A 27,870-nucleotide genomic window follows, 5' to 3' on the forward strand; every position below is an offset into this window, starting at 1 on the left:
TTCCTCCCTCGCAGTTCTCTGAACAGCCCTACTACTTTCCTAGGAGACACTGTGGCCTCGAACCCAAGAGGGCGGAGATGGGTCTGGTTCTCCTTCCCCGTGCGGGCTGCCAGTTAGTTCCCTCCGTTACTGCTGCAGCCAGTCCGCGGAGACGTCCGTCGGCCCGCAGCCTTGCACGCGCATCCCTGGACTTGCGGGAAGGACGGCAAAGGAGGCCACGCGGCAGGCACGAGTCCGGGGCGGTGTCCGCGCTCCGGGGCGCGGGGCCCTCACACCGAATCCTTCGCGTGCCCCTGTGCGGCTGTCTTCCAGCGGCCCAGAGTCCTCCAAGCCCACCGTCCTCTCTCCGTGAGCAAGGCCTGATCTTGACAGAGCAGACACCACCTGGCGGGCTCCCCAGGCTCCTCTGCCCGGTTCCCTCTGCAGGCAGTCAGCGGGGCGCCCGGGGCGCGGCGGGCCTCTCCGTCGTCGGCAGGTCTCATTCAAATCCAACAGCACCTCCTTGCACTTCAGGTTCCTTGTTAGCGCCATTACATTCCCTCCTGCCTCAGGCAGCCAAGGGCTTAAAAGGGAACTTGACGCTGGCCTGTCCTTCCTTCCCTCCTGTTCACACCTCAGCTCCCTGGAGCCTGGCTTTGGCCCACCTCGCTACACTGAAAACATTCTCATGAGGATGATCAGGGGCCTTCCAGGTACTAAATTTCATCCATGAACTTTGGTCTTTACTTTTTTGGACCTCTCCATGGAGCTGGCACTGACTCTCTTTTGAGACAATCTTGTTCTTTGGCTTCCATCACCTGGTGGTTGTGATGTCCTACTCCCCCTCAGGCTGGTGGAGGTGCCTGGGGCCCACCCACCCTTTCTCCCCTGGTGGGGCTGACCCTATCCTCCATAGTCTGCGGGTGCAGATCTGACTATGCCCACATCACATCTCCAGCCCAGTTCACTCTCCTGCCCACGGCCATCCCCAAGGATACCTCCACTTCCATGTTTCCTGGGGATCCTCAGTTCTATCTGCCAAGGGCTGAGCTCACCCCCAACACCCACCCTCACACCTCCAGTTTGTTCCTCTCTTTTTTCAGTGATATGGCCCCTGATTATCTAAACTAGAACGTGGGACTCATTCCTGATTCCTTTCCTTTCTTGCAAACCCAACTGTTCCTGTGTCCCATGGAGTCTCTTTCCTAAATATCAAATATCTGTCCTGTCCCTTCCACCCTGTCTTCCATTACCGTGGTCTTAGGCCACTAATCTAACGTGGATTTCAGCAATGGCCTCCTGCTCACTTATTCTAGTGTTTGGTGTTGCCACAGTGACAATATGGATCTGCCATGTCCATTCCCACCACTTACGTGGTACTTCAAGATTGTGTTGGTGTAAATTCTGTGACCTCAGCTCTCAAGTCTCTCCCCTTGCCAGCACTGCCCTGATTCTCCTGCCAGCTCTACTTCTGGAACACCCTAGCTCATCCCCCTGGGTTCACAGGCTGCTTCTCTCTGTAATCCTTGGAATATCTTCTTCACTTGGCCACCTCCTAAATATCCTTCTATCTTCACTACCTGCTCCACATTCAGTGTTAGGCCCCCATCCCCATGCTCTATTGTCTCACCAGCTCCTTGGATTGTATTTACAGCTTTTTCCAAAGTTAGCTACACTGTGGCCTCCGTGGGGGCAGGGCCTGAGTCTGGCTTTTACACCTGCTGCACCTGTGTCTTGTCCAGCAGTGGCCTGGAGAAGCTGCCCCGGGAATCTTTGTCGAATGGATGAATGAATTCCTGAAAGCCAAAGATAACTCCTGCTTGAAGTAGGTGGTCTTATGAAGGGAATTTGTCATTGGATTTTAAGTTCAAGAAGTACTTTGACCAATTTAGTACTATACTGAAAATATTCATACATTTAAAAAACCAAGAGCAATAAATCATTCTTCTTGACTCAGGCAGAAGCAAACATGCAGTGCCATGCTATACTCTGAGCTAGGTTAAAAGTTCTAGTTTTGTGGAAGGGGACTATCTATCACTGTTGCCAGGCCTCACATTTTTGAGTTAACACAAATGTTCACACGTGGTAATATCAATCTGGCATGTACTGTGGCTGATGGGGCAGGCAGGAGGCAAAAAAGATATTTAAAATTGCATAGTATAGTGGGATGTTCATAAAGATTTGTTAAATTGCATAGTATAGTGGGATGTTCATAAAGATTTGTTAATTTTCTTAATGCCAAGATTTTTTTATGATGCCAGAGACTTTTGGAAGAAAAAGTTTCAAAACAAATCCCATGAAAATTTATAAAGGGGGGATTAAGTTAGCCCACACTTTTAAGGCAGCCTAACAATTTGGTTACCTTAAAAATACAGCAAAAAGTTTCCACTTATTCAGATCCAGGCATTAGGAGGGCCCTTAATGTTGCTTGTCACCAAGCTGAGAATCAATTACACTTTTGACGTCCCTAGAAATGAAATCCTTAATCTGTCAATCTGGAATCGTCTGATCATCACTAGTTAGGGAATCGGCCTCGCACACCCCTGTCCTCCCCTATGGAAAGTAACCTTGAAATAACCAGCCTGCTTTTTATCCTAGTATAGTTTCTTTGTTTCTGCTCCCTACCGGTCCTCAAAGTCTTTCATTTTCTGCAGGTCCTTGCAGCTCCTTTCTCTCAGTTAGATGGGATGCTGTCTGATTCGAATCAAGTTTTGCTCAAATAAACTCTTAAAAATTTTAATATACCTGAGTTTATCATTAAACAGGGTTAAAGATAAATTTTTATGTTTGGAATTCAAATGAAAGTTGGATGATCACATATGATGAATAATACACTCAAGAGGTTAATGTATCAGGATAATAATAATAATATGTTCAGTGTGAATTAGCTTCTACTAGCTGTTCACTGACTGTTGGCTCTGTGCTAGTCTGTCACACGGAATAATTTGTGTAGTGTTTGCAATAGCCCTAAAAGGAACCATTGCCACCATTACTTCACAGAAGCTTAGAGGGGCGAGTAAGGTGAACCTGGGATACAAACCCTTGTATCCTGGCTGTCATAGCCACACTAATTCCACAACACACTGCTAAACATTCTAAAATAGAAAAGTAATGTCTTGTATACAGTGATGCAACTTTTTTTTTTTTTATATATACAAGAAACGCAAAGCCAGTTTTACCTAGTCTGTTACCAGGTAGGAGATCAAGACACTCGTTTTTCCCCCCCTTAATCCAATCATCTGGCCTTGTCCTACTGTGGTCTGGGAAACTAAGCCTCATTGGTGTTTTAAACCATGGAATCCGAATCCAGAATCCCAGCCGGCTCACCTGCAGTGGGGGGTGGGGGTAGGGGGTTTGGGGGGGCGCGGGGAGCATCCTGGAGCTGCTGGCACTGCCAGCCTCTGTTGCCAGGCAACGGCTGTGCGGCAGCATCGCCCTCCCCGGGAGGCCGGGAGGCGGGAGGCAAAGCGGAAAGCAGGATGCGGGAGGCAGGAGGCGGGAGGCGCGATGCGGGAAGGGGGATGCGGGAAGCAGGATGCAGGAGGCGGGATGCAGCAAGCGGGAAGCGAGATGCGGGAGGTGGGAAGTGGGAGGCGGGATGCTGCGGGAGGTGGGATGCGGGAGGTGGAAAGCGAGAGGCGGGATCCTGGAGGCGGGATGCGGGAAGTGGGAGGCGGGAGGCGGGATGCTGGAGGCGGGTTGCGGGATATGGGATGCGGAAGCGGGTAGCGGGATGCGGGAAGCGGGATATGGGATGTGGGAAGCGCATGCAGGGGCGCCCCGCTGCTGCCCGCATGCGGAGGGCGCAGGTCCACACGGCCTGTGACTGCCTAGCAGCAGAGGAAGGCCCTGGGCCCACGGGGGAAATTGGGAAGGCCTAGAGTTGGGGGCAGAAGGACGAAGGTCAAACACAGTGGCATCTTCCTCACTCTTGTTGATATTTAAGATAGATGGGGTGTCTCAAGTGTTAGTGCGTTTGGAAATTCATTTAAATTTCTTTTACACTTAGTTTTGTAAATTTTGAATAATGATTTTAAAATTTGGTTTTCTTTCAGACCCTCTGATTGAAGTTGGCACATGCTGGGGAAAAAAACTCCACCTGTTCCCTGGTTAGTTGGACTCAAGTCCATGACAGCAGTGAGAACAGCGTTTGTTTCTCACTACCAGGGGACTCTCCACAGAAGCTGAATTAACAGCTGGGTGAAAAATTCAAGGAAACTTTCAGTTTATGACAGGTCTAGATCATTATTTTAAAATGTATTAATTGGGGGGCGACTGGGTGGCTCAGTTGGTTAAGCGTCTGCCTTTGGCTCAGGGTCCTGGGATTGAACCTCACATTGGGGCTTCCTGCTCAGTGGGGAGCCTGCTTCGTCCTCTGCCTCTGCCCTTCCCCCGTTTGTGCTCTCTCTAGCTCTCTCAAATAAGTAAATTCTTTTAAAAAATGTATTAACTGGTCTTGTGGCATTTTATACTTTCAAGGTTACAAAAGCTTAAAACAGCACTAAGATTTTTAGGACCGATAGATCAAAAGTTTTAGAAGAAAAGAACAAAATAGTTTAGGAAAGGTGAACAGTTACTTATTCAATGCAGGGGCAGTTCTCCAAGAAACTACAAGCTGCAGCCGGTTTTGCCAACCCGAGGGTGGCAGCGTGGCCACAGGCTGAATGGACGGTGTGCACGGAGCCCTCATGGCGCTCTGTGTCACTTTAGACAACTTGCTGGTGTTTTCTTGCTTTTATTTCTTAAGCGTCTTGGTGGAAATAAACTGTGTAGATTATTTCCCTTTAGCAGCAGAGCACAGCTCACCCCATGACCTGATTATCATATACTTTAAAAATACTGTGATAGGGATCCCTGGGTGGCGCAGCGGTTTGGCGCCTGCCTTTGGCCCAGGGCGCGATCCTGGAGACCCGGGATCGAATCCCACGTCGGGCTCCCGGTGCATGGAGCCTGCTTCTCCCTCTGCCTGTGTCTCTGCCCCTCTTTCTCTCTGTGACTATCATAAAAAAAAAAAAAAAAAAAAAACTGTGATAAAAAGTTCTACATTTTTTAAATAGAAAATCAGGGAAACATATTCCATTTACCCTTTCTGTCCATAATAGTCTGTAATCAAATACTCTAGAATTCATTGAAATGATTTTTTTCCTTTCCTTATTCCTACTGCCAAAGTAATATTAAGTAGGTTTTGGAAGGGCCATCCACAACTTTAACCAAAATAGCAGTGAATCACTAGGAAAGGTATGTTAATCGTCTTTGACTACCCTGCAGCCAAAAACCCAGGACTGAAATATCCTCATTGGAATACACAGCTCAGTGTCACAGACAGGAGTTTAAGTACAATATAAAACCATGAGTTGAGAGGCTACTAAATAAGCTAAAATGAAACAACAACAAAAATCCCACAAAGCACAATGTGAAATCTGCACACAGGATGAAACTAGTACAGTTTTGCAGCTCAAAATGTCTGTGAAAGCCACCAAACGGGGTCAGGTGATGAGCCGACCTCAGAAGGGCAGTCTGTGGACTGTCAGCATACTGCAAGAGGAAACAGATGTATCAAAGTTGCACTTAATATACGTTTCCTAAACAGAAATCAAATAACGAGCTCAAGGATCAGAAGAGGAGAGAAAAGTAGCCTTGGGCAGCCCGGGTGGCTCAGCGGTTTAGCGCAGCCTTCAGCCCAGGGAGGGCCTGATCCTGGAGACCAGGGATCGAGTCCCACATCGGGCTCCCTGCATGGAGCCTGCTTCTCCCTCTGCCTGTGTCTCTGCCTCCCCCCCGCCCCTCTCTCTGCCTCTCATGAATAAATACATAAATAAATCTTGAAAAAAAAAAGTAGCCTTCAAACAGTGAAGATCAGCGTCCCTAGCTGTGTAATCCCTATCCTCAAGCTTAACTAGCCTGACAAAATCTGGGACTACAGCAGATTTTCAGGCCCCTGTTGTCTAATTCAGAGACTTTGATACTGATGTAAAGTTGCAAGGATAGTTTAAACAGTTTCAAAGATATTTCTTTCTTTACTAATTCACAAACATCAGATATGAAATGTAGAACTTGCAAACAAATCTACCATATGCGAATAAAACTTGAATTTTTTAAGCGTTTTTATTTTTAATTCCAGTTAGCTATCATACAGTGTTACATTAGTTTCAGGTGCACAATCCAGGGATTCAACACTTCCATACACTGCGGTATTAATGACAAGTGCCCCCCTTAGTACTCGCACCTGTGTCACCCACCCCCCTCTCCTCCCGTCCCCCCCTCAACCATCAGTTTGTTCTCTGTAGTTAGGAATCGGTTTCCTGAATAAAGCTTAAATCTTAAGGCATTTTTAAAAATGATTAAATTAGTTTTAGCACTTAGTTCTAGGTACCAAGAGTTTTCTATTCCTCAATAACTATATTCACCAAGTTTTTTTTCTTTTTTAAGATTCAATCTCATGCAATCTCTGGGGTTATAAGAATCACTGTCTAATGATTAAGAAAGAGTTCTCTTCAAACCTATTTTTTAAAACAAAGTGTATCACCCTCTTGCCCTGATTTGGAGCAAAAAGAGACAAACAATGCCATGTGCTGTGTAAATGCTTACCCATGTTCTCTCCGGGTCAGTGAAGCGCCCCTGTGCGATGTGAGAGCTTCAGGAGCCAGGGTGCCATGGATCCTTGTTTTAACACACTGATGTAGGGTTGGACTTGAGCAATGCCTACCTACCTCACAACTGTTCTCATAATTTAAGCAAATCCAGTAAACCGTGCTGTAAGGCAAGACAGCTAAGAGAATCCAGTTTTGTATCTATACAACGTAGATTCGTGGCATTGAGCTCATGTTTATCTCTTCCTACATCATCCGCAGAGATGTACCATAAACAGGATAAGAAGACGCTGAGGCCAATTTTTTACCTTCTGGAGCAGGTGGGGACATAAGACTAGCACACTCTCATCCTTCAGAGGACAAGTGACGATACGCAGGAACTCAGGGCTGGAAGGTGTCGTAGAGCCCCTGGGGGGATGGGAGGGTCCACAGGATCCACAAAAGCTTCACCAAACAGGAGGGACCCCAGGCGTGTCTTGAAAGGGGGGTCGGGCCAGGTAGGGAGAAAGAACACCCTTCAGGTGAGGAAAATCTGTGTAATGAAAGCAAAGGAGAGGGAAGAGGTACTGTACAGAAGGCAGAGGGACACAGCACACGTTACATCTCTGAGGTGGGGGGATCTCAATAAACCACAGGAAAATACAGATTCTTGGTATGGCAACTTTTCTTAAGGTAAAAGCTCTCTGGTGACTGTGTATAGCTTAATGGTTAAGAGCAGGGGCTGCGGAGCAAGAATGGCTGGGCTCACATCCCTCTTCTGCTGTGTGGTTCTGTTCCTTTCTCTATAAATGAGTGAGGACAGTGGCATAGAGTTATGGTGAAAATGATATGAGTCAATTCATCTTACCACAGTGCCTGGCAAATAGCAAGCTCTCAATAAACGCAGTAATGTTATCATTCAACATCAATTAACAAATACATATCCATGTAACTTCTCTACATGAAGCAGCATGTTGTCCTCGAGGAACTCTTGATTTTTTTCTACTAGTCGGACACATGAACAATGAGGCATAGAGCAGTCGGCACTGATTTGCTGAGGGGTCTACGTACACTCAGCTGAGCAAAGTACTAGCTGCTAGGTGGGAACATAAAGGCAATGAGACATATTGCAAATAGGGAAAAAAAACCCCACAGGTAATGGATGAATGGATAAACACAATGTGGTCTATGTGTATGATAAGATAGTATTCTGCTTTAAAAAGGAGGGACATTTTGGAGCATCTGGGTGGCTCAGTTGGTTAAGCGTCGGACCCTTGATTTTGGCTAGGGTCATGATCTCCAGGTCGGGAGATAGAGCCCGGTGGGGGGGGGGGTGCTCCATTCTGAGTGAGGAACCTGCTTGAGGACTCTCTCCCTCTCCCTCCACACCTCCCACCCTCCCTCTGCTCACATGCACTCCCTCTCTAAAAAAATAAAATAGAAGGACATTCTAAAAGATGCTGCAACATGGATAAACCTTAAAGACATGCTAGGTGAAAAAAGCCAGGCACAAAAGGACACGTAGGATCCCACTTTGTGAGGGATCTAGAGTGGTCAGATTCAGAGAGACGGAAAGTAGAATGGTGTTGCCTGGGGCTGGGGGCGGGGGAATGGGGATTAGGTGTTTAATGGGCACAGGCTTTCTGTTTGGCAGGATGAAAAAGTTTTGCGGGTGGACGGAGGCAGTGGCTGCACAACAATGGGAATGCAGTTAATGCCACCCAACTATACCCTTAAAAATAGTTAATCTAAAAAAAAATAGTTAATCTGGTAAATTTTATGTTCTGCGTATTTTACACAAGAAAAACAGGAAAAAATCCACATGTAGAATCTTCATCATGACAATGGTGCAAATCTTTATTGTGGTTTCAGGATATTTGTTTCCACTTTTCTGATTATAGTTCAAGAAACTTCAAGTCGTTGTTTAGAAACATTTGCTGCAACTATAGTTTCTTACCGGCAGGTGGCAATGTAGAGCGGGAAGGACTGATGGAGGCTGGAAGGATGCTTTCTATGGGGACCAGTGCATTTATTCATTCACCATTAGGTTTATTTTATTTTATTTTTATTTTTTTTGAATGCCTATACACACATAGCCTTGAGATCATAAGGATTAATCAGACATTATCCCCCACCTCAATCAATTTACCAGTCTAGTAGAGAGGGGTAGACATGCAATCAAGTAAATGCAGTAAAGTTCTCTGAATTCTATAGGCATTACTACAGTGGGTGGGACACCTAGGGGGTGTGTGTGGTCAATTATAAAAGTGAAGAAAGAATATCATTTCCTTTCCTGGAGAACTGCATGCTAACCTTTGATAGTCCCTTTTCATCTCAATTTTAAAAAGATACTGAAAAGTGCTTTATTTCTAGCATCTCATCTGATCATCATTGCAGCCTACAAGGTGCACATTATCGTCCACATTGTGCCAATAAGGCTGTTTGTCTGAAGGCCCCACAGGGTCCCGAGAGCGGTGAAGCAGCCGTCTGATCACAGAGCCTGTGCCTTTTCCAGAAGGAACTCTCCGGTCCTTACAAATTGAAAAAAATCACATCATTCTTCTTCCACTAATTACGAAAGGAAAAATCAAACAAGCCCACCTTCTAACTCGGTTAGGCAGATTAATCTGCATATAATGAGTGATGAATTAATTAACTCTTTGCCCAGTTGCCTTAGCAACTGGTTTCTTTTAGAATTTGGCTTAGTTACAGAGTTTAAAGCAACAGTATTCCTGTGACAACAGTCAGATTGTATATGAAATGGAAGGGAACATAAACACATTTTACCACGGGTGGGAACTATGTAGCTTTCACAGAAAAGTTGGGATGGCTCTTCCTAAAGCTTGCAGGGCTGCTGACAAAGAAAAAGGGAGACAGAGCCTGATATCGGTCTGTATTTGCCCTTACGTGTTTTGTTTACATTTGTCATTAAGTAGGAACAATTTGACAGATTTAAACTGTACATAAATGAAAGACTGACATTCAAAAGGGATAAACCCCTTTTACAGATAAATCCTAAACCATGTTAGATATATTGAAGGATTGAGCAAATGCAAAAATATGTTGATGTTGTTATTGACAGCCAGGATTTTCAGAAAGGAAGAATGACGTACAAATACAGAATGAAGGAAGGCAAGGGAAAGCCTGTGAGGATAAACTAGGATTGTAGTGGCCTCTGTGAAATCATGATTTCCAAAACATAGTATATGTTCATAGTCATGGGTACATATGTGCGTACATTTGTATGCTGTATACATATATATGTATATATAGTTAGCCTTGAACACTGCAAGGTTGGGGTGTTGCCCCCTACTCAGCTAAAAATCCATGTACAACTTTTAACTCCTCAAAAACTTAACTATAGGGGTGCTTGGGTGGCTTAGGTGGTTAAGCGTCTGCCTTTGGCTTAGGCCCTCATCTCAGGGTCCTGGGATGGAGCCCTGCGTCAAGTTCCCAGCTCAACAGGGAGTCTGCTTCTCCCTTTTTCTCCCTCTGCCCCTCTCTCTGCCGCTCCTGCTCTCAAACTCTCTTTCAAATAAATAAATAAAATGTTGAAAAACCCAAATCCAAAAAACTGAACTGCTATTAGCCTACTGTTGACTAGAAGACTTACAGTTAACATAAACAATTGATTAAATACATATTTTGTATGTTATATGTATCATATACATGTATCATATATTGTCTTCTAATAATAAAGTAAGCCAGAGAAAAGAATGTTATGAAGAAAATCACAAAAAAAAGAAAATCACAAGGAAAATATATTTACAGTACTGTATTGAAAAAAATCCACATAAAGGTGGATTCATGCAGTATGAATTTGTGTTGTTCAAGGGTCAGATGTACATACATACATTTCTTTGTTTCGTCTGCTGAAAATGCCAAGGAGTTAAGACGCTCCAGTAGCCATGAGCACATCTCCTGCCTACGTCTGACTTGTCTTGCTTATCACCGCAAGGAACCAGGGCTCCTCAGGGAAATGAGTGATATCAGTCTGGGGGGACAGGGTATCTGCAAGGTAAACCTGGAACACTGTTATGCCGAAAAGTAAGAAAGTGCTTACAGACTGCTGGGGGGTGTGTCATTGGAACACAAGAGCCAGATTGAAGGGGCTCTCATTTAGTCAAATCTCGGATGGTGTGAGCACCCAGATGTCGAGGTACAGAAATGAATTCTAGACCCCTGCGAAATGTAGGAATATTAAGTGTCTGTGCCAGTAACAAATAGATAAATAAATGGGGGAGAAGGGAGGGTTCTTGCTAGCTAGCAATGTCTCTAATTCCCTAGGGAATGTGAACAGAGTCCTGGAGAGGGTGAATCAGCATTTGCCACCAGCATAGCGAAGTCTGGGTCAGGCAAGACCCAGCAATGGAGGGTCAATCTGGGGGAACAATTTTTTTTTAACAGAGATTTTATTTTTAAAGTCATCTCTACACCCAATACGGGGCTTGAACTCATGACCCCCGAGATAGAGAATTGCATTCTCCACCAACTGAGTCAGCCGCAAGGAACATTTTCACTAGGAACAGAATTTCTGCGTGGCCCCCCACAGACTGCTAACCAGGTGCAGAGTAAAACACAGTAACTCCTCAGTGGAGAAACAAGACGACAATCGGGGTAATTAAAAGTAACACCATCAAAGGAGGAGGCGAGGACGTCCTGTGCTTCCAGATGTGGACCCTGCAAAGGCCACCCATCGTCTAGGTAGCATTCGGGCCCGGGAGGCATAGCCTGGAACCTACGTCAGGAGGAGACATCAGGCAACCCTGAAATTTAGCAAAAGGGAGGAGGGATTAATTCTTCAAAAATGGCAACATCATAAAAGGCAAAGAAGGAGAGTGGAGATGTTCCAGGTCAAGGGCAACGAAAGAGAGCTGGAAGCCGGCTGCCGGGCGGAGGGAAACGCTACACGGGACAATCGGCTCAACCGATGAACCGGGAACTCAGATGGCCAATGAGAGATACTGTTCAGTGAGTTTCACGTTGACACGGTGTCAGTGTGAAACCCACTGAAGTTGCTGTCTGCACCGCGATGGTGCAAGACAAGTGCACACCGTTCTTGGGGCGCGGGCACAGAAGTCTCCAAGGAGTGGGGGCCCGCGATGTTGACAACTGAGGCTCCGAGGAGTCAGAAAAATTCCTATCTCTGTATCTATAGCAAAGATTCATAGAAAGAATGCAAATGATAAAGCATATGTGGCCAATGCTGGCAACAGGGGAATCTGGGCGACAGGTAGCTGAGAGGTCTTTTTTTGGAGATTTATTTGAGAGAAAGAGAGAGAGAGCACACACATGTGCATGAGTTGGGGGGAGGGGCAGAGGGAGAGAATTTTCAAGCAGACTCTGCACTGAGCACAGAGCTGATGTGGGGCTGGATTCCATGACCCATGACCTGAGCCAAAACCAAGAGTTGACCATGTGGCCAACTGAGTCACCCAGGCACCCCTCTGAGAGTTCTTTGTACTCTTCTTACACCTGAAATTTTCCTAAGTTTGAAATTACTTCCAAATAAAAAGTTAAAGCAACAGCACAGGGATTCTATGCTCCATGAAAGGCTCAAAAATGCATTAAGAATCAAGTGTCCTGGGGATCTCTGGGTGGCTCAGCAGTTTAGCGCCTGCCTTTTGCCCAGGGCGTGATCCTGGAGACCTGGGATCAAGTCCCGCATTGGGCTCCCTGCGTAGAGCCTGCTTCTCCTTCTGCCTGTGCCTGTGTCTCTGTCTCTCTCTCTCTGTTATGAATAAATAAATAAAATCTTCAAAAAAAGAAAAAGAATCAAGTGTCCCTAGGGCATCTAGGTTTGCACAGACTTCTCTTCAGGCTATGTGCCCTTGTTCAGTCAACAACCTACACATCTGTAATGTTTCTGTTCATGTCCTTTGCTGGTGCATCTAGTGCATGGGGTACAATAATAACGTGGTGTGAATGTTGGACAGATAAGAGCATCTGACCCCATCAGCGTCTGTGACTATTAGAGTTCCTTTAGCCTTGCAGGTCTTGAGTCCCCCAAAATCCCTTGCTGTCCTGCTGCCATCAAACTGGTCCTCAGCTGTTCCATGTGGGGCTCACAACACAATTTTGCCACGTGGCCTGGAAGGGGCTGTCTCTGATTCCCTACTGGGTTACTGGTCCAAGGGAAAGGGCCCTGAGGCTAGGAGGCAGACAGGCTGGGGGCATTGTCCACCTGGGCTCTGCCCATGGGAGGAGAGACCTTCCAGACACCATCCTCCCCTCTGGAAGACTGGAATCTGACCCCCCCCCCAGGGATTCATAACTGCCCATAACAGAGGTGACAATCCGGGTTACAGGCGGTGAAGCCACGGAGGCCACGAGCTGGAGGGTACCTTGGTCTGTGCTGTGCTCAGGAAGGGCCCAAAGCCTGTCAGAAGGAAGCCCCTGGGGGGAAAAGAGAGACCACCAGCCAAGGTTTGTGGGGGTATAGGCTGTGTTCAGGTTGGGGAGCAGTGACCTGGAAGTTTGCAGCCAGGGAGCTGGGAGAGACAACTGTGGAAGGCTCCGTCTGTGGGAAGTTTCAAGTATTCAAGTAAGAAACATAAGTCAGGCCTGTCTCCTTGCAGTGCTGAGGCACCAGCAGGCCCATTAGCCCCTAAGTCCACTACCCTATGTGCCGCACAAAGGTATCCCATGCTGGGCCTTCTCCTGGTTCTGCAGACCAGGAGGCTGGCCTCTGCAGACTGTCTGGTCTGGGCTCCCAGCTCCCAGGGGGTGCAGAGGGGACAGATGGGTGGGGGGTGGGGGTCAGAGTGCTTCCCGCAGCCCTCTCCCTGCCAGGCTATGGTCTGGCTGTGGCTTCCTAACTCTACTGGGAGCCGCAGTTCCTGGCCAGAGGCCCTTTGCTTGGCTCCAACAACTGCTGTGGGCTCCTGCCCCTTAGGCCTGGGCTGGCGATGGTTCCCTGCTGTTGCCAGCTCTGGGCTGCGGCACCATCCCTTTTTGGTTGCCTGAGCCCTCTGCAAACTTTTATGAATAATACCTTCAGCAAGCCCCCTTAAGTAACCTGGTTTGAATGGGATATTTGTTTTCTGCCAGGATCCTGACCCAAACAGGGTCCCTCCTCTGGGCTGGTGTGTCCCCGTGCCAGGTATGGTTTAGGAGCAGAGCCACCCAGATTTCAGAGACCACTGCTATGTTTGTCAGGTGCCACCGTAGGGTTGAAAATCCGTACAACTGTTTTTAGCCGCCTTGGCACACCGTCAGGTTCTGAGTGGGCTGTGACCTGACGTGGCCGTGCTTTCAGAAGGAAGCATGACCTTATGCTGGAAAGATTAGGGAGGGGTTCAGTCTGCACAGAACTGGAGGCCCAGCCAGGGTGGTGAAAGCAAGACACATTACAAGGAAGAGTGGAAGGGAGAAAGATTCAGAAAAACTTGCAAGAACTTGGGCAGTCAAGGAGAGGGGGAATGAAAACTTGCTCGAGGTCCTTCGAATTGACTAGAAGACTATACATACATGAGGCATTTGCAGGTCATTATCGCAAAGAAGCAAGCTGTTCTTCCACAAGGATGATTAAGATACGTACAAACTAATTCCGATGTCACCACATAAATATTTGGCTATGTGTATGTTTTTCAACATTTAATTCTTAAAAAAACTCTAAGAGTGGTATCAAATTTTTCTGCACACCCTTCACCCAGGGCCTTCATTGTTAGCATGTTGCTGCATTTGTTTTATCTTACGCTCTGTGTTTTCATACTTCATAGGCACACACTTTTTCCAGAACTGAGAGTAAGATGCCAACATGTTGTTGTCAATGCATATTTCCTAAGAACATGATTCTCTCATAGAACTATAAACATCACTGCAGTCTTTTTTTTTTTTTTTAAAGATTTTATTTATTTATTCATGAGAGACAGAGAGAGGCAGAGACATAGGCAGAGGGACAAGCAGGCTCCCTGTGGGGAACCCGACACGGGACTCGATCCTAGGACCCCAGGGTCATGCTGTGAATTGAAGGCAGATGCTCCAGCCCGAGCCCCCCAGGCGCCCCACTTTGCTGCAGTCCTATCAGCTAATCTACAGTCTATATTCAGAGTCTACCAGTAGAAGGAGTGATGTCCCTTAGAGCCATCCCCGCCATCCCTCTTTCAGGAGCTGACCCTCTGTTACACAGCACTTAGTTGTCATGTCTGTCTCTTTAGTACATCTGGGGAATGTCCACCCTGCGGCTGATGTGGGAAAACTACGAAGGATGCTCTTCATGTGCTGAAGGAGGATGTGATCACCAGCAGCTTCCAAACAACACAGCAAAATCTCCTTACAGAAACATGCCCGTCCCTAAGGGCCTTTTGCAAATACAGGTTGTAGAATCCTGGTGCAAATCTTTTAGGACAGATGCTCTACAAGGGCGTCGTCAAGGGTGCATGGTGTTTCTTCAAATCCTCATTCAGGAGATTGCCTTTATTATTTAACTTTCAAATTAGTTAAAAATAAAATCAAGGCCTCCACAGTAAAAAGAAAGAAAACCGCAGACAAGTATCTTTAATAAAGCAACCTAAACCCACCCGTGGAAAGAAAACGTAATAGATCTTGAGGCGCAGTGACATGCTATGTCAGGTCCCCAGTGGCTGCAGAACAACGCTGATGCGCTAGCCTGCTGTCTAAAGTTATTTCTGTCACAGACTCTCCACCGCGCAGAGGGCTTGAGGGCCCCCAGGGACTGGTGGCACAGGGGAAGGGGAGGCCTTTGCTTTTGCTTCTGTCCTTCTGCATTCCCTGCCCTTTTTACAATTATTTTGTCTTTTCTTTTTTTAAAAGATGTTATTTATTTATTCATGAGAGACACACACACACAGAGAAGCAGAAACACAGACAGAGGGAGAAGCAGGCTCCCTGCAGGGAGCCCGAAGTGGGACTTGATCCCTGGACCCTGGGATCATGCCCTGAGCCCAAGGCAAATGCCCAACCGCTGAGCCTCCCTGGTGGCCCTATTTTGTATTCTTTCAAATTAAGGAGACCAATGGACACCTGAAATTATGAAATTATCTGTCCCCGGTAGCCCCCTCTTCACTTAGCCCTCCTCCCTTAGCGGCATCTCTGGCTAATACTCTTCCTGGCTGCCAACCCTCACATTGGCCAGCCTCTCCCCTCCCCGCTAGTTCACCTCTCTCTTTGTGTCAAAAGGTTGCCAACAGCATCTCTGCATCTATGCAAATCCTCTCCCAAGCCTGGGCCCCTGCCAGTGTCTCCTGCCCCAAGGTGACCCTGGTCCCATGGTGACTCATCTCAGGGAAATCCCACAGGGTTTTTAATGCTCCCCCTCATTGCTGTGATTTTATGAATGCCTGGTCTCTCCAGAATAAGCCCCTCCAAATGCTGTTTCCTACAAGGCTTGTCAGATCCATGCTGTTTACTGAGTGAATGAAAGAAGGACTCCAGGGCAGCCTCCCCCAGGGACAGGTGACTCCAGGGCAGCCTCCCCCAGGGACAGGTGGTGTTCCCCTGGGAACCCAAAGCCAGTGCCACGAGGTGGTTAGGATCCTAGGCTAGCCCATGACTTCCCCACAGTCCCCAGGATGCCTGTGGCGATCTCTACCCCACTGTGTCTAGTTTTGTTGGGTGTTGTACTTGTCCGCACCAATGTGGACATTAAACTCCTGACACTCAGCTCTTTCAGTTTTATTCATGTTTCACAGTCATTTCTGTTCACTATATCCTAAATGGTGGTCCTATGATATTAGAAATCTGAAGCAATATATTTATGGACATAGATTTTCCATGAACATTATTATCATCTTTTTAAAGTCTATAACCCATAAAGGAAAAGGAGTTTATTACTGCATATGAATTTTTATTTACTGCATATGAATTCCTCCCTCTAATTAAGAATAATAGGAAATATTTCAACCTCCATTGGATATATTTCTGAAACATTACTTGGCATTCCTGCTTAACCAAATAAAGTATTTCTAAAGTAACTTACCTTTCCTTGATTTTATAGGATCTTGTAGAAACCAGAAGAAATGATCAAAAGTCTACATTCTCCACTGTTGTGTTCTTTTGTATGATAATGAAATGCTTGCATGAAGGAGACTTTTTTTAAAAAAGGTTTTATTGTGGAAATTTTCAAACATATGCAGAAGTAGACAGAGGAGGCTAGCGAGTCCTATGTAAAATAATTGACAATATTGCTTAAAGTAATAAAATACGCAGTCACGGTCAGTGTGGGAGAAAGCTCTTGACATTCAGGGCCTCAGGTTTCAGCCAGAGTCCCCACGCTCTAGTTCCCAGATCCAGATGTTCCAGGGACCTCTGGTTATCCATCCTTCCACCAATCCCAAACTGAGAATTAGTGCTACAGGATGAGTGGTGAAGTATAGTGAGACGAGGAATGTGACCTTCCTGGCTGCTGCTGGTTTTTGATTTGGTATATTGGAACAGAAATATAAAATACAGCCCTATACTTACAAAAACCCACACTCAACTCCAGGCACAATTCCTACAATAGAGGAGGAAAGTGAATCCTTACTGATCCCCGATTCACTGCACACGAGGAGTGTCGTCATTGTTTTGTCACCACCTCTCGTTTTCCTTTAAAAGCTGAGTATAGAAAAGTACATACAGTATATAGTATATACTATAAAAAGTATATGAACCAAAGTTTGGTTCCTTTGAATCTAGTTGATCATATGTTTACTACGTATGTAAATAATCAAGGCACCATCAGGTCCCCCGAGCTGGTTGGAGCCTGAGAGCAATTCCTTTGGGCCACGTCACCTTGCTTTCAGCCCTCAGAGCTCCAGTGATGATGGTTTCAACCCAATCCAGTCTGTGTGATTTGGTCCTTTTGCATAAAGAAAAGGTTACTGCTCTTGCTTCCCCCTCACCTCCACCAAGGAACCACTGAGCCTCGGGGAAGACAGCTGCACCTGTCCCAGAACAGGAGACACCCCACCCTCACTCCCACCCCTTAATCTTTCCTGGTGAGTTGGGAACATGAAAGTCTTGAAAAGTCTTGCAGTCTTGATGTTCTGCAAGTCAGCACTCGTGCAGACTTGCCCACAACGTTGCACAGTACGACTTCAATACATCAGTCAGCACTTCTTCACTGCTAATTCTCCGTCAGCTCTTTACCTTCTCACCTGCCTGATATTTGGATTCTGCTTGTGTGGATTTTATCACTGATCTCCCCAAGTATTTATTGAGTGCCGATGACATGCCAGGTGTCACAAGGAGGAAGGGACTCACACACTGACTAGCTCTGGATTCTGTTAAGGATTCTATTCTTTACCCTGAGGACAGCAGAAGTCACAGAGCTGTTGGAAGCAGGGCCGCAACAGGGAAAGTTTGGTCTCAAAATAATTTTATTTTATTTATTTATTTATTTTTAAATTTTTTAGATTATTTTTTTAAAATTTTTATTTATTTATGATAGTCACACACACACACACAGAGAGAGAGAGAGAGAGAGAGGCAGAGACATAGGCAGAGGGAGAAGCAGGCTCCATGCACCAGGAGCCCGATGTGGGATTCGATTCCAGGTCTCCAGGATCGCGCCCTGGGCCAAAGGCAGGTGCTAAACCGCTGCGCCACCCAGGGATCCCTCAAAATAATTTTAATATGTGGAGCACTTATTAGAAGTAGGACAAAACTGAAGTCAGGTGGCAGTTAGCCCGCGGTGTGCTTTCTCTGGGATAGAGATGATGGGAGCTCTTTTACAGAATGGATGGGTGCATGATCTGACCAGGAATGTAAGAACCACTTGTGAACACAAGTCTTGGGCTTGAATTTCTTTAGCACAGAAAAAATATTCCCGGAGGATGAAAAAAGAGAACATACAAATGAGGGGTGGGACCTGCTACTGGCTTAACTGCAGCTCCCATCCAGCACGCTGCTGGGTGTCGGGTAAGAGGCACGGAGGCCTCACCCACGGGGGCCCCGTAAGAGCCCATCTCCTATGCATGCACCAGACAGATCGCTTTAACCTCCCTTTGACACAAGGTAATGGAGAGAATCTCTCAGTGCCATTGTAAGTGCTTAGTACACTAACAGAATGCGAGGTTGGCGGCAGCCACCTCGGGCACCGAGCGCCAGCTCAGAGGGTCACGGGTGCCCAGGTGGCCGACTGCGAGAAGCGCCGGCTCGAAGGCCCTCGGCGCTTTCCTGTTCCACAGCGCCACCTGGCGGCCGCGTCTGGGAATAACCCCACCGCGAGCGCAGGGCCCCAGCGCCTGTCACAGCTTCAAGCGCCAGCGGGACGCCAGGCACCACCTGCTGTTCCTTCCCCGCAGGACGGTGCACAGTTTCATTTCTCCTTTCCCCTCTGCTTGCTATTTCTGTTAATCAAAGCTCAGAAAACGCCTATTTAAAAAATACATAGCATCTCCTTTATGCATCCCTTCTTCCCCATCTCTTCCTAATATTGCCATCTTCCTGTCTTCTTGAATGTCCCTGAATTTCTGCTTATGTTCTTGCTGTTAGCTGTTATACATTCATGTGGGGAATATAAAAAATAGTGAAAGGGAATAAAGGGGAAGGGAGAAAAAATGAGTGGGAAATATCAGAAAGGGAGACAGAACATGAGAGACGCCTAACTCTGGGAAATGAACTCCTAACTCTGGAAGGAGAGGTGGGCGGGGAGGGGTGGGGATGACTGGGTGATGGGCACTGAGGTGGGCACCTGACGGATGAGCACTGGGTGTTATTCTATATGATGGCAAATTGAACACCAATAAAAAATAAATTAAAAAAAGATACAGAATAGAATGAGAAGTTCCAACATACATTTTTTTAAAATAGAAACTGTACTGTGTTGTTCTCATTCATTTGGGGAATATAAATAACAGTGAAAGGGAATATAAGGGAAGGGAGAAGAAATGTGTGGGAAATATCAGAAAGGGAGACAGAACGTAAAGACTGCTAACTCTGGGAAACGAACTAGGGGTGGTAGAAGGGGAGGAGGGCGGGGGGTGGGAGTGAATGGGTGACGGGCACTGGGGGTTATTCTGTATGTTAGTAAATTGAACACCAATAAAAAATAAATTAAAAAAAAGAAACTACTGTGTCTTAGAATTTTGTTCTCCATAATGTAACAACTTCATTATTCAGTAACAATGGGAAATCTTACTGAAAATATTTAAGTACTAATTTGCTTTCAACATTCCTTATTTTTAATGTAGCTCTACCATGATACATAAATGGTTACAATTTTAAAGTTTTTTCTTCCTTTTATAAATTAATACCAAATAACATCATTCATACATAATATCTGGGAAACAAGTGTTAATTAAAATCTACCTCAAAAAAATAAATTATTGTGTTCATCATCAGTTATTGGGTTCTGCTGACTTAACACTGACATTGATAAAACAGTGATCCAAAGTATACTGACATCTTAATTTGTTTTGAAAATTCAATATATAACCCCTAAATTTGTAAATGTTGGTAAAGGTCCATATTTAGAAACTTGAAGACGTACGACGCAATTAAAATTATAACAATAGAGGCTAAAATTGGCTACTACTGAGCAGATATCCCATGGGCTAGCACATTAAGTGCAGTCATGAGGTGTTTGGGTGGCTCAGTCGGTTGAGTGTTGGACTCTTGGTTTCAACTCAGATCATGATCTCAGGGCTGTGGGATTGAGCCCCGCAGCAGACTCCATGCTCACCGCAAGTCTGCTTAAGATTCTCTCCCTCTGTCCCTCCCCACCTAAGATAAATAAATAAATCTTAAAAAAAAATAATAAAGTGGAGAGTTGCATGTGGTTAAGAATAAAAGACTCTCGAGTCTAGAATATTTAAGAAACTACTACAATACAACAGTAAGAAGACAAATAACCTAATTAAAAATGAACAAAGGATTTGAATTCAGACATTTCTCTACAGAAGACACAAATTTTGGAGGCACCTGGGTGGCTGAGTTGGTTGAATGCCTGACTCTTGATTTTGGCTTAGGTCCTGGTCACAGGGTCATGGGATTGAGCCAGCAGCAGGCTCCACACTCAGCCTGGAATCTACTTGTCCTTCTCCCTCTGTTCTCCCACTGCTTGTGCATGCTCTCTTTCTCTCCCCAAATAAATAAATAAATAAATAAATAAATAAATAAATAAATAAATAAATAAAATCTTTAAAAAAAAGGACACAAATTGTCAATCAGCATCATGAAAAGATGCTAAACAGTATTGGTTATTAGGAAAATAATAATCAAAAGCACAGTGCAAGCAATTTCACACCCACTAGGATGGCAAAATCAGAAAGACAGACAATAACAAGTGGTAGTGAGGATGTGGAAAATCTGGAACCTACTATTATTGCTGGTGGAAATGTAAAATGATTCAGCTGCTTTGGAAAACTGTTTTACAGTTTGTCAAGAAGTCAGATGGAGTTACCATATGACCCAGCAATCCACTCCTAGATATATACCTAAGAGAAGTGAAAACATACATACAGACAATAACTTGTATTTGAATGTTCACACCAGCATTCTTCATAACAGCTAAAAAGTAGAAATAATGTATATGTCCATCACTGAATGGATGGACCAACAATGTGGCATATCCATGCAGTGGACTATTATTAGGTCATGAAAAGAAATGAAATACAGATACACATTACACATGGATGAGATCACGCTAAGCGAAAGAAGCTAAACACCAAGGACCACATATTGTACAATTATTGATGTGACATGCCCAGAATAGACCACTCCAAAAAGAGAGAAAAATAGACTAGTGGTTGGCAAGGACTGCAGGGGGTGGAAAATGGGTAGGGGATTTCTTTTGTGGGGAGGGTGAACATGTTTTGGAACTAGATAGTGGTGATGATTCCATAACCTCGTGAATACACGAGAAACCACCGACTTGTACAATTTTAAAAGCAATGGATTTCATGGTATGGGAATTATATTTCAACTAAAAAAAGAAGAACAGGGATCCCTGGGTGGCGCAGTGGTTTGGTGCCTGCCTTTGGCCCAGGGCACGATCCTGGAGATCCGGGATCGAATCCAACATCGGGCTCCTGGTGCATGGAGCCTGCTTCTCCCTCTGCCTATGTCTCTGCCTCTCTCTCTCTCTCTCTCTCTCTCTCTGTGACTATCATAAATAAAAAAAAAATAAGAAGAAGAACAGATGATACTCTTTCTGGATGGAAATGAAAACACAGAGTGGGATGTCCATGTTCTTATTTCTGTTTTGTCGATGGTTATTTTCTGATTGATTTGGTGTTAGATTTTTCCAGATTGTATGGAGGCCGCAGAAATGAAACAGAATGGACATGGCTCCCATAGGATGTACACTCTGATTACAGATTTAAGCTAAACTTGTAAATATCTGCAATATAAGGTAAAAGATATTATAAGGGAAGTACATATAAAATGAACAGAGATCTCCAACAGAAGGGATCAGGACAGGTTTCAAAGAGGAGGTAACGCATGAGATGGCCTTTGAAATATGGGGAGGATCTAGCCATTGACGGGTGTAGGGAAGGGATTCTAGGGGCAAAGGCAGAGTAAAGCTGAGGAGACAGCAACCAGAGGGCACAGAGAGGTCTAGTGGGGTGAGTTCACACTGTGGATGAAAGGGGGAGTGGTTCATGAGAAACAGGGGAGGGGCGCCCAAAGACACAAACCTGCAGTTATAAAGTCGGCCAGTCCTGGGGATACTATATAGCATGGTGACTATAGTTAACAATATTGCATAGTGTATTTGAAAGTTGCTAAGAGAGTAGATCTTAAAAGTCCTCATTCCAATAACAAAATTATTTTGTAACTATGTGTGATGACAGATGTTAACTAAATTCATTGTGCTGATCAGTCTGCAATATATACAAATGTTGAATCACTATGTCATACACCTGAAACGAATATATTATAGGTCCGTTATGCCTCAAGAAATGACTAAAACAGGGACGCCTGGGTGGCTCAGCAGTTGAGCATCTGCCTTTGGCTGAGGGTGTGATCCCAGGATGCAGAATCGAGTACTGCATCTGGCTCCTCACGGGGAGCCTGCTTCTCCCTCTGCCTGTGTCTCTGCCTCTCTCTCTCTGTCTCTCATGAATAAATAAATAAAATCTTTTTTTAAAAGAAGATACTAAAGCAAAGTAACTTAAAAAAAAGTTTGCCATCTTAACTTTGCACTTGTGATCTTACAGCATCATGCCCATCACAACCACCTGACCCAGGGGAAGGGATGGTCACCCACCAGCATTTACACTTAGTGCTGAGGATCCTCCTTGCTTACTACCATTCTGCTCTTTTTTTTTTTTTAAAGATTTATTCATTTATTTATGATAGACATAGAGAGAGAGAGAGAGAGAGAGAGAGAGAGGCAGAGACACAGGAGGAAGGAGAAGCAGGCTCCATGCAGGGAGCCCGACGCGGGACTCGATCCCAGCACTCCAGGATTGCGCCCTGGGCCAAAGGCAGGTGCTAAACCGCTGAGCCACCCAGGGATCCCTACCATTCTGATCTTATTCTGACATTCATTTATTTATTGAAAAACATTCCTGCAGTCATCATGAAGGACACTAGAGACTCAGTAGGAGATGTGAAGGACGGTGTCCCTGGTCCTAGGAGCTCACTGGTGTCAAACACTAAGCAAATATATAATTGAAAATATAATTGTGAAATGCAGTAAGTTCTGTGAAAAAAAGAGACAGTTATCCTGGGAAAGACTAAAATGGGGAGCAAGGAAGGCCTCTCTGAAAAGGAAGTGATAATTGAGCTCAGATGTGAAGAATAAGATGGAGTTCATGATTGGGAAAAACAAAGGACTAGTTTTCTAGGAGTGGGAACCGCCAGTGTGGAGAAGTACAAAAGAGAGGGACAGAGGGACAGAGCAAGTCAGTTGTAAAGTACACCTGAAGTGTCAGTTACTGGCGGTATTTCAAAAACAAAAACAAAAAAAAAAAATAAAAAGCAGGGGTGGGGAGCAGTAAACAATGCCGTTGGGTTATGAAGAGCCTTAAAACAACTTGACTTTAGGCAGGGAAGATTGTTTTCTTTTTAACCTCTCAGGAAAAGATGTTCCATTTCTGTGTGTGAGATGATGCCAATAGATGTATCAAGCTTCTATCCCACAAACATCACATTCTGAATGTCATTCCCAGTATTTTAGAGAAATGGCTTAAATATCTGGTCTGCCGCCAAACACCAAATCATAGAAATACAAAGACCAAATCACAAATCAAAAATGTGATACCAGGGCAGCCCTGGTGGTGCAGCGTTTTAGTGCCGCCTGCATCCCGGGGTGTGATCCTGGAGACCCGGGATCGAGTCCCACATCGGGCTCCCTGCATGGAGCCTGCTTCTCTCTCTGCCTGCGTCTCTGCCTCTTTCTCTCTCCCTCCCTCTCTCTCTCTCTCTCTCTCTCTGTGTCTCTATGAATAAATAAATAAATAAAATCTTAAAAAAAAAACAAAACAAAAATGTGATACCAGAGATCTTTCCCTCCCAATAGCTCTGATGTTTCTCGATGAGACTTTATCTGCTAAGTGGTCCACAACACCAGTGTGTTTAAACCCTCAGAACTTTAAGTGATACCTTACGATTTCTCCCCAGAGAGGAAGCGGTCCTTCATCAGTAGGCTCCCAAGGAAACAATTTGCCTTCAAAGTGCGTGTTTTTAGCTTGCAATACTGATTGGTAACATAAAACTCACTAAAACAGGAATCCGGGAACACTTTTCTCTCCTTATAGTGATGCAGCAAATATCTGTGTTTCTGTTCATTTCACCACTGTAAGGAAATAAAAATGTGGAGAATTCGGTAAGTGTCTGATCAAAGATTAATGGTGAAATTAAGGTCAGAAGTGATTCTAGAAAATATTAAGGGAATCAATCTTAAAAAGCAACTTGGTCCAGTGACAGGTGGTAACTAGACTCAGCGTGGTGGTCATTTCATGATGCGCATGTGTAAACGTGGAATCACTCTGTTGTACACCTGCAATCGGTATATTGTACGCTAATGGTACTTTGGTTTGTTAAAAGAAAGCAACCCTGAGGTTTGGGACAAAACCAAATGCCAGTTAGAAATAGCTTTATTTTTTTTATTTAATTTTTTAATTTTTTTATTATTTTTTTTAAGAAACAGTTTTAAACTCTCATTTGTGCTGTTCTGCCCAAAACTGTCAGATCTCTTTCTGCGTTTTTTTTTTTATGATTTTATTTACTCATGAGAGACACACACAGAGAGAGAGAGAGAGAGAGAGAGAGGCAGAGACACAGGCAGAGGGAGAAGCAGGCCCTATGCAGGGAGCCCGACGTGGGACTTGATTCCGGGTCTCCAGAATCACACCCTGGACTGAAGGCGGCGCTAAACCACTGAGCCACCCAGGGATCCCCTCTGTGGGGTTCTTGAGGCTCTGTGATGGTGGGGTCCCTGGTGGTGAAACAGCAGCCAGAACATGACAGAAGGAGGCCTGGAAGATAGGGGGCATGCATGACGCTGGCTGGGGACACAGGGACTTCCCGTTGACGTGCTCCCCTCTGCCCCTGACTCCCAGGAGCTGGCATTCTGTCACTGGCGACAGAAAGAGTCTGGATTAAAACAGGACTTGTGCAATCTCTCTACACAGTTGGCCCAATGAATGGCTTCTCATCAGGCTTTCCGCCTTTCAGTTTGGGGTCTATGACTTCAGTTTGGGGTCCTGGCATAGAGAGAAGACAACAGAGCTACAAAGGGAATAGGGTGGCCAATAATTAGTGGTCTGCAGCCCCGTGATGTCTGGCATTGTGTAGGAGCTTGGGGAGTGTCCATGTAGGCAGCTGGCCTGAACCCCAAACTCCTCTTCCAATCCTGACTATGTGACCGACAGAGTAGCTATACCACCCTTGCCCCCTCCCACTTCAGAGTTTGGGGTTTAATCTTGGATCATTAGAACACATTCCAACACATGGTGAGGATCTTTCTGTGGTAAACATATTACGTTTAGGATGCAGTAAGCCATATCTTATGGTCTCATTATATAATTAGATTCATCCTTATTGAATTTTAACATATCTGTCCTTAAAAAAAACAAAACCCTTTTTAAAATAGCAGACATTTATTGACCTTTTACTATGTACATACCAGGTACTACTTTTAAGGGCTTCATGTTTTGTTTTGTTTTTTAAAGATTTTATTTCTTTATTCATGACAGACACACACACACACACACACACAGAGACACAGGCAGAGGGAGAAGCAGGCTCCATGCAGGGAGCCTGACATGGGACTAGATCCCAGGTCTCCAGGATCATACCCCGGGGCTGAAGGTGGCGCCAAATCGCTGGGGCTGCCCAGGGCTTCTTCATGTTTTAAAGAAGTACATTTTACAGTGAAACACATAGATCTTAAGTGTCTAGTTTGATAAGTTTCGACACATGTTTGTGCCTCTATAATTACCACTGTAAACAAAATACAGAATATTTCCATGACCCCAGAAGGGTGCCTCATGCCCCCCTCCAAACCACTATTCTGATTTCTAGCATCATAGGTTGGTTTTACCTGTTATTGGATTACATACAAATAGCCATAGGTAGATATTCTACTTCAGCACACACTCTTCTGTATACATACATGATATTTAAAAAAATCATCTGTATTGTTATGCTTTCTATTAATAGCCTGTCTTTTGTTGAATATTTCATTGCAGGAATGTACATGATTTGTTTATTCATTCTTTTGGTGAAGATTTGGGTTGTTTTCTGTTTTTGGCTTTTTTTTTTCTTTTCCTTTTTTAAGTAGGTTCAACGCCCAGTGTGGACCCCAATGTAGGGCTTGAATTCACAACCCTGAGATCAAGACCTGAGCTGAGATGGAGAGTCAGACGCTGAACCAACTGAGCCCCTGAGACACCTCCATTTTTGACATCTTGAATAAAGTTGATATAAACATTCTGTACAAAACTTTAAGTAAACACATGCTTTCATTTTTCTTGGGTAAATTCCTAGGAGTGGTATTATTGAACCTTAGGATAGGTATATTTTTTACTTCACAAAAAATTACCCACGAATTCTTTGAAGTAATTGTACAATTTTACAAATTGTACCACCAACCAAGGGTGAGATTTTAGGCTCTAGATCAGGGCTCAGCAAACTTCAATTTGCCACTTGTTTGTACATGATTCATGAACTAAAAAGAGTTTAAATGGTTGCAGAAAAATCAAAAGAAAAATAATATTTCATGACACTTAAAAATTCTATGAAATTCAAATTTAAGTGTTTATAAATAAACTTTTATTGGAACACAACCACACTCATGTGTTTCTGTGGGGTCTATGGCTCCTCTCCTGGCATATTTGGTCACAGTGTTCTGTTTTGAAAATTTAAAAAAAATTATTTATTTGTTTGAGAGAGAGAGAGAGAGAGGGTGAGAGAGAGAGAGCACGAGGAGTGGGAGGGGCAGAGGGAGAGGCAGACTTCCTGCTGAGCTGGGAGCTCCATATGGGGCTGGATGTGGGGCTGGGTCCCAGGACTCTCAGATCATGACTGGACCTGAAGGCAGATGGTTAACTAACTGACTGGGCCACCCAGGCACCCGTTTTGAGAATTTAAAGTACCTGTGGGAGACACTCAATGACTTGTAGCCCCACCCCTCCCCCAGGCATAACGCTCCTCCTGGAGTCCACCCACCCCTTCTCTCCCACCCACATCCAATTCATTGGCAAACTGTTAATCTGCCTTCAAAATCTAGCTAGAAACTCACCACTGCTCATCACTCCATTGCTACCATCCTACCCCAAGCCTCCACTGGCTTTTTAGTGCCTTATATGCTCACTGGCCAGGCTTATTCCTTGAACACACTAGGCTCACCAACCCTCAGGACCTTTGCACTTGCCTCTCCCTTTCCTGAGATGCTGTTCTCTATACAGTAGTTACCTGGTCCTGTCTTTTATCTCCTTCAGGCCAACCAAATTGGCCTGGGATTTGTTTGTACCAAACAAATACCAATGAAACACTCAATGAAAGCTTTCTGACCAAGTTATTTAAAAGCACAACCCCGCGCTCGTTCAGCAACCCCTGTACTCCTTAGTTGTCCTTTAACTGGCAGCAATGATGGAGTACAGTAGAGAAGCCTCATGCGCAGATCTCTGGAAAGAGAAGTGGGAGGGCGGGAGAAGCTAAAATCCTAGCATCACTACTTGTGATTCTGTTTAGCTGCTGGCACTTGAAGTGCCCTCAGAAAATCCCATGATTCTGGGCTGTTCCTTTAGATCAAACTTGGGCTTTGCCCCTGGTAAGGTGTAGATGTTCCTAGGAAGGGCAACATATCAGACCTTGCACTTATACCACAGCGTGAATGGAAGGATGATGGGAATGGGGGCAGGAAGGTATAGTCACCACACTCTGCTCTGTGTCCTGGTGCTTCACCTCAATTTTCAAAATGATC

At 45.0% G+C, this 27,870-nt stretch overlaps 1 protein-coding gene across 8 annotated transcripts in view; it reads right to left on the bottom strand.

Annotated features, from left to right (window-relative positions):
* GNAL (G protein subunit alpha L) overlaps nt 1–27,870 on the bottom strand; it is a 146,151-nt gene that overhangs the window by 103,015 nt on the left and 15,266 nt on the right. For 2 of the 8 annotated variants that reach the window (XM_072828691.1, XM_072828683.1), the window contains exon 2: nt 6,878–7,101. The exons of 3 other annotated variants lie outside the window; for them this stretch is intronic. In XM_072828691.1, the coding sequence (XP_072684792.1) occupies nt 6,878–6,899 (22 nt within the window). In that variant the 5' untranslated portion in view covers nt 6,900–7,101. 3 more of the 8 variants (XM_072828684.1, XM_072828687.1, XM_072828692.1) reach the window with 3 other exon arrangements.

This window comes from Canis lupus, chromosome 6 (genome assembly GCF_048164855.1).
Source record: "Canis lupus baileyi chromosome 6, mCanLup2.hap1, whole genome shotgun sequence".
NCBI classification, from domain to species: domain Eukaryota; kingdom Metazoa; phylum Chordata; class Mammalia; order Carnivora; family Canidae; genus Canis; species Canis lupus.